Source organism: Stylophora pistillata, chromosome 7 (assembly GCF_964205215.1).
Source record: "Stylophora pistillata chromosome 7, jaStyPist1.2, whole genome shotgun sequence".
Lineage (NCBI taxonomy): Eukaryota > Metazoa > Cnidaria > Anthozoa > Scleractinia > Pocilloporidae > Stylophora > Stylophora pistillata.
Window position 1 is genome coordinate 1,210,829 of NC_142525.1, and position 6,672 is coordinate 1,217,500.

A 6,672-nucleotide genomic window follows, 5' to 3' on the forward strand; every position below is an offset into this window, starting at 1 on the left:
CTTGAGCGATCAGATGTAAAACTAATATTGACTAATTTACTCGCGTTTTCCTGTGCCTCCCCGCGTTTGCATTTGTTACGTCTCCAATTCAATTCACTGAATTTGAAGAAGTAACTACGTACTGTTGTACTATATAGACCCAATGCCCAGCTTCGTTAAAATAAAAGAAACGGTTAAAACAGAATCACTGTTTAATGATATGAGAGCGAAAACCCAAAGAACCCCTATTTCAGCTCCAGATTTTAAGGAAGTCACAAACAACTACTTCCTCAAGACCCTCTTTGTCTTTCTTTTCTCGGACATGCCTGGCTACAACAGAAAAATTTTGAGAGTTCTCAGAATCATTTGAACATATTCGCAAATCTTTTACTAAATACAGTCCACTTTGTCTCTATCAAAATATCTTGATGACCGAAGAAGGTGAAAATGTCAAGGATCTTTGTCAATCAACAAGTCTCGTGAAAATTACTTACGTACAATATTTCGTTCACTTCTAATGTACTCATTGTTAGTCTACAGCGATTTCCTTTCTCTGAGGACGCTCATTTAATGATAAAATGTTTTCTGAAGTAGTCTACCCAGCGCGTTAAGGAAGTTTATCTCTTCCTTAAAGCCACTCATTGTCCCGTGTGATGGTCGTGTTTTTCCTTTAAACTTTTTGAATAAATTACCATGTCTTGTGTGTCCAAGAGCTGTGTATGCAATTCTAACCTTTCAGAAAAAAACTCAAACTCAACAAAACACAGGCTACCAAGGTTTTTCTATTAAATATTCACAGAAAAAATGTTTATGCCTTTTCTTGCTTCTTTTTAAGATCAACTGAGTGATCATGGCTTGAGTGCAATTAATCACCAGTTTGTGTACGGAATTGTTTTGTTTCCTTGTGCAAATTCACGCTTTCACAAGCGAACCAGAACATGCTCTCTTAACAGCGCTTCTTGCAAACTAGACTAAGTCCTAATCTCTTTTGTCAACTGCAAGTCCTAATACTTCCTCTCAAGCTTTTGAATTTGCGTCGTGGCCTGACCCTCTCCTTGGCCTTTCATGGACTTCTTTGAACGCTTCTGAGAAAGCGTTCGCTACTACATCAGACTTCTCCGACTCAGTGCAAATGAAAGCATAACACTCAACTTTTTTCGGTTTCTGGGAAACGAAGTCATTGAAAGCGAAAAGTTGGTGTTTTTTATCGGCCACAATGAAAGACACTCGAGTAAATGGCACTTCTATTTCTTCTTGATCTTCGCTTTCACCTTGAATCCATCGAATCTTAACATCTGCAGAGCTAATTTCCATACAAACTCGTGGTAATCCATTAATATTATCTTGCACTTTCCTGTACAATTTCTTCAGACATTCGTCGATGTTTTCGCCGCCTGGGTTTTTTCTCTCTACTTTCCCTGCGAACCGAACGATAAAACTCCTGAAAGGTTTCAGCTCGTATTCTTTTCTAAAACTTTTCAGACTTAATCTTTTAACCATGTTACGTTTTGTTTTCTCCTCGTTCGATTTAGTCTCAGAATTTTGTTGTTTTGATTTCATAACACCCATAAGAAAACTGTTAAAACGAGAGCTCTTTCCACTTCATCCGTCATGGCAAACTGCGAAATAATTCCCCGGTTGATGGAGGGCTACTTCGTAGTGTCAAAATTACAATCTTAAATCGAATTCGTTATTATGGAATGTCAATAAAACAGCTGTTGACAGTTTTTAAAACGTAATTATTCATCAGAAATAAAGAACAATGCGAGAGCAACTGTCCAATAAGATTTCACATTAAGACGGGCAAAAAAGGGGGTTGCGTTGCCATGTCAATCTCGACAAGGAGCATTATTTGGTTTCACGACAGTGTACCCTAGTGATTCCAGCTAATTTTCCCCTTGATTGTCTCACGGGTTTCCTTGATCGAGTAGCTCTGTACCTGCTTTGAATGATATAAAGAGATAGCATCATTTTCTTGATGGTCTGAATGGCTGAAAATGATCGAAAGCAAAAAATAGGAACGCGCAGTTTTTTCCATAGATTTGGTTTACCAAAAAGTATCAAATCAATGTTTCGTAAGATCTCTTTCTAATCTTCCACTCTGCAAGTGGGCTAATCTATCTAATTTCTTTATCTAAAGGTAATGAAAACCGGACACGAGTTCTTTATGTTAAAATTGATTGTGCATGACAAAAGAACTGCTTTTCAAATGCAAAAGACGAAGTTAATTTTAAAAATATGTCAAAACCTGTAGCCGATCTATTTAAATCCATAAACAAGATGTTTATGTCATTTACCACATTTCTGTACCGACATAAATTCGTGTGTAAAACTTCCCGCAAATTTGCAATTCTAATAATTATAATTTCTCATTATTTGTTTTGGCAGAACATCAAAAACTACGTTCGTCTTAAATTTCATAGCAGTAGGAGGAAATTTTAAAAACTGCTCCCCCTCTTTAATTCACTCTGGCATTTTCTTCGTTCGCTGTGGCCTCTGTGACCGAGCTTAGAAAATCAGCTTTTAAATGGAAACATTAAAAGAGAAAATTGGGGGCTTAGGACTTCGAAGTGATTCGTGCACTATTGTCCAAGAGTCTTCATTTCGTGTCAGTTATTTGGGATTCTGTCTAAATTCACGAGAAGGAGTTGCAGGAATCCAAGCTGCTGTGGAAGAAATTAAGAGAACTGGAGGCCAAAAAGATAACAGAACTACAACTCAAACGAACTTCATCAAAATGAGTGGAAAAGGAGTTAGTTTCGTGGGGCGAAAACGAGAGCAAGATATTCTATTGACATTTATTCCTCTAAGGAATACTTCCTATGGCTTTATCAATGAAAAAGACAACAACATCTTTGCTTTCAACCATCATGTTTCGAAGAACCATGTCGAATGCCATGCAGTTGTGTGTGAAAATGCGCTGAAGGCACGAGAAATCAACGAGGCGCTTTATGCGTCATTTAGAACGGACCACTTCGAATCTCTTCGCAAGGGAAGAGAAAAAATGAGAGAATGTTTACAAGCAGATGCGATGCATGGACTCAAGGACGGTAAATCGAACATGAACTAACAGTGACTACAAAGCTAGTCTTTTACAAAATTTATTCAGTTGATACTTTATCTATTTTTAAACTACTTTGATGTTTAAATATTAAACATGTTAAACACCTTCGGTAATCGTTATAAAATTAAGCGACGGAAAACAAATTTTTTAAAACTTTTTTAAACAGAAGTAAAACATAAAGTCTTTCGTGTATAAGTTGAAGGTTTAGTCGTTTAATTTACGTTCTGGCGGAAGACAATTTCTGAGTGATAATTTGGCGCCAGCTTATGTCAATGTTATTTGAAGTAAAACATGCTTTCAGGCAACTCATTATTGTAGAAATGTCTAATTCAATCACGACGGACGAAATAATATGTGCAAATGACTTGCAAACAGTGTAATTAAATTTAGCTTAAATGTTTTCGGTAGAATGCGTCAATTTCTCATCATTAAGTAAAACAAACATCCTAGTTATTTCCGGCCCTTTCAGTTAAAATCGAATGCATTCAAATTGTTGAAAACATTTCCCTCTTTTAACTTTCGTAATTTCTTACTCTTTATTTATAAAACTGCCTTTAATAACAGAGGTTAAGTTAAGAAATACAGCAGCTGAACCCGTCATGGATGACAAAATTACGGTTTTAGCTGGTAGTGTGTCGGTTTGTTTTGTATTGTGAAAACCCACAGCACACTTCATTGCTGCCAACTTCCTGCTACATTTATGCACGTTTGAGCGATATTGATCCACGCATAGAGCTATTTTTAGAAGAACCTTGAATGGATCAGTTGCGCCCTGCGCCGCAAATAACCATAGAAATACAGCAATTTCATTGGATGACATGTAATCCACGTGCGTCAGGCTTAGCTAAAATAAACTTGATTTCCGCCATATTGTATAGTCTGGTTTTTGTTCCTCTAGGGGCAGGGGACAGTTGGCGGGTGGGAGGATCGCGAGCTCTCTTCCCGAAAAGCAGATACCTTCCGCGGGTATTAGATCTTAGCCGGATTCCGCTTATATATTTACTTCTTTGCCGCTGACTTTTCAGATCATGAGATGCTCCATTTAGGAGGTTACAATGCGAAATTTATTACTCGCAGCAGAGTTCCAGGTAGAATGTGCGAACAGAACAATTTTCATTCGCCAAACTTATCATCACGAAATTTGGGAGGAGGTAAACTTGCCAGCCAGCGGAATTCTCACTCAAATTAGACCTCCCTTCCGCGTGGGAGATCTGCTGGGGTGTTTTTAACAAAACACCTTTTCTCTGAGGCCTTTACGAAAATGGTCCCTAAATGTAAATTTCCTTGCAGTATGAGTATTGTTTTTGTGATTGATTACTGAGTCACAGCATAAAGTTTCATCGTTCATGCGTCACCTTTTGTTGCTTATGGCTTACACTACCTACTGACAGTACGTTAAATTTAGCCTCGGAATTCGAATGCAGTATCTTTAAAGCTGCTGACCAGCAAATGTTGTAGTCATGGCTCAAACCGCCGTACAAATTCAGGCGGTTAGGATTTCTTCAAAAACCAAAACCACGGAGGAATGGGGAAATAAACCAAATTAACAGAGCTAGAGAGAAAAATCCAGAATTAAACACATCGTCAAAGTGCGAGGCTTCAAAGCCTACAATGTTTGATATTTTACGTAATTTTACGCAGTGAAGCGAATATTTTTTCGTGTCCTCGCGAACTATCTATTTCGTTTGCGACCTCGAAGTAAACTCACAAAATATAAATTTCTAGGTATATATATAAAAGTCTGATCCATATTTCAAATAGTGCAAAAAACGCAGTTACGTAAAGTGAACTTGATGATGGAACTATAATAAGAAATGCTGTTAAAAGGCTGAAATATTGAAAGCGTTTTTTAAAAGAAAAAAAAACCTTTTTAACTTCAAGGCACTGAATTTTCGATTGCATAACGTGGCTTACCAGGGATGCCACAAGAAAATTTTGTTTCGCCAGAAAATCAAATACGATGAATATATGAAGTTCATATAATTTGAACTGCGGTTATAGATACGTATGATGCACGATCCTCGCAGTAGGGAGCGCTATTTATGCAATAGCGAAAATCAGACCTGAAAAAAATCAGGCCTGTACGGGATTCGAACCACTGACCTCTGCGATGCTAATTCAGGGCTCTACCAATTGAGCTAACAAGCCAACTGGGAGCAAGTCGTTAAGTTGATTCGTAATAAACCCGTGATGATAAATCAGATACGATGAATATATGAAGTTCATATATTTTGAACTGCGGTTATAGATACGTATGATGCACGATCTTCGCAATAGAGAGCGCTATTTATGCAATAGCGAAAATCAGACCTGAAAAAAATCAGGCCTGTGCGTTGGTATTTCTTTCGCCAAGATGATTGCGTAACCTCCGAGATCGAGGTCCCATTAAAATCATTAAACACAATTCCTCGCCGAGGACGACTGCGTTCAAAATAACATCACAACAAAAGAATTGAAATTAACAGTTTTCTTTTGTTAGCTGAGGCAAATTTTTATTTCGGAATATTGTGTGGTTCTCGCCCGTTAATTAACCATGAACAATACAAAAATAGTTTCTAATGTGAGATACGTGACGAAAGATGGCAAATTATCGCCAGAAAATGAACAAAATTTTATCAAAATTCACATAAACGAATTTCAGGTCGGTGAAGAGAATTTCATTTATATTTACGTCAACTAAATAAAAAAAGGCCACCCCAGGCTCACAGAGGGTAAATGACTGGCACGTCAAGACACAAAATTTGCATTTCAATGAGCATTTGAGTAGAAAATTGAAACAGGTGGAATTTACGTGAATACAATAAATAGTCCAATAGGACAGTGAGTAGTACAAGGATCTATAAGGAGCTAGCAAGTTCATAAAACAAAACAAAAATATTGCATTGAAGAGCTGAGGTTTAAAGGAACCCATCTGTAACCTTTTAGTGCATTTCAGGGGAACGCTAGGTATAGAATTTTTGAGAGATTTTTAGCCGTTGGACGTAACCATGATCAAAGGAAAATCGGGGAAAGCGGATTTAACACCATCCACCCGCTTTCAAGTGAAATATCTTGGCTGTGGAAAAACAGAAGAACCCGGCGTCGCTGGGATAGAAAAAGCAGTTCGCAAAATACTAGAACAAGTGAAAGACGATGAAAAGAACTGTCCGAAAATGTATTTAGAAGTAGGAACCGACGGCGTAAAATTCACGGAGGTGAAAAGCAAGTCCACAATGAAGGAATCAAAGTTTATATCGCTGGAGAATATTTCCTATTGTACTTTGAACAGAATTGACGCCACTATCTTTGCATTTAATCACCACCAAGGTCCCTCAGTGGTCGAATGCCATGCGTTGGCCTGTGATAGCGGAGAGAGAGCAAAAGCCATTGGATTGGCTTTCTATGCCGCTTTTCGCGAAGGACATTTTCAAAAGTTGCGCCGAGATAGGCGCAAGTCCTTCGAGCAGAAGCACTTCGAGAGGAGAACAAGTTTTGATAATTACGACCGCAACACCTCCACCAATACCAACACTGAAAAGTCATCTTTAAACGTCGCGAAAGATTGCTCGAATGAAGATAATTCAACGAACGATGATGGGCATTTTGAGCCGTGTCGAGACAATTCAGAGGTAGATATTCATAGCAATTAC

General features: G+C 38.0%; 3 protein-coding genes across 3 annotated transcripts in view; 2 read left to right on the forward strand and 1 right to left on the reverse strand.

The window, feature by feature from the left end:
* Nucleotides 1-173: 173 nt before the first annotated feature.
* LOC111328452 (uncharacterized) lies at nucleotides 174-1,702 on the reverse strand. The gene has a single exon (XM_022932886.2). It carries the CDS (start codon nucleotides 1,546-1,548, stop codon nucleotides 997-999), a length of 552 nt encoding a protein of 183 aa, XP_022788621.1. The 5' UTR covers nucleotides 1,549-1,702; the 3' UTR covers nucleotides 174-996.
* A 626-nt stretch (nucleotides 1,703-2,328) lies between these two features.
* Nucleotides 2,329-3,913, forward strand: LOC111328470 (uncharacterized). The gene has a single exon (XM_022932910.2). It carries the CDS (start codon nucleotides 2,507-2,509, stop codon nucleotides 3,047-3,049), a length of 543 nt encoding a protein of 180 aa, XP_022788645.2. The 5' UTR covers nucleotides 2,329-2,506; the 3' UTR covers nucleotides 3,050-3,913.
* Nucleotides 3,914-5,825: 1,912 nt separating this feature from the next.
* The window catches only part of LOC111328460 (uncharacterized), a 2,646-nt gene continuing 1,799 nt past the window's right edge, over nucleotides 5,826-6,672 (forward strand). The window contains exon 1 of the mRNA XM_022932895.2: nucleotides 5,826-6,672. This exon is cut by the window's right edge and continues 1,799 nt beyond it. Within this exon, the coding sequence (XP_022788630.2) occupies nucleotides 6,031-6,672 (642 nt within the window). The 5' untranslated portion in view covers nucleotides 5,826-6,030.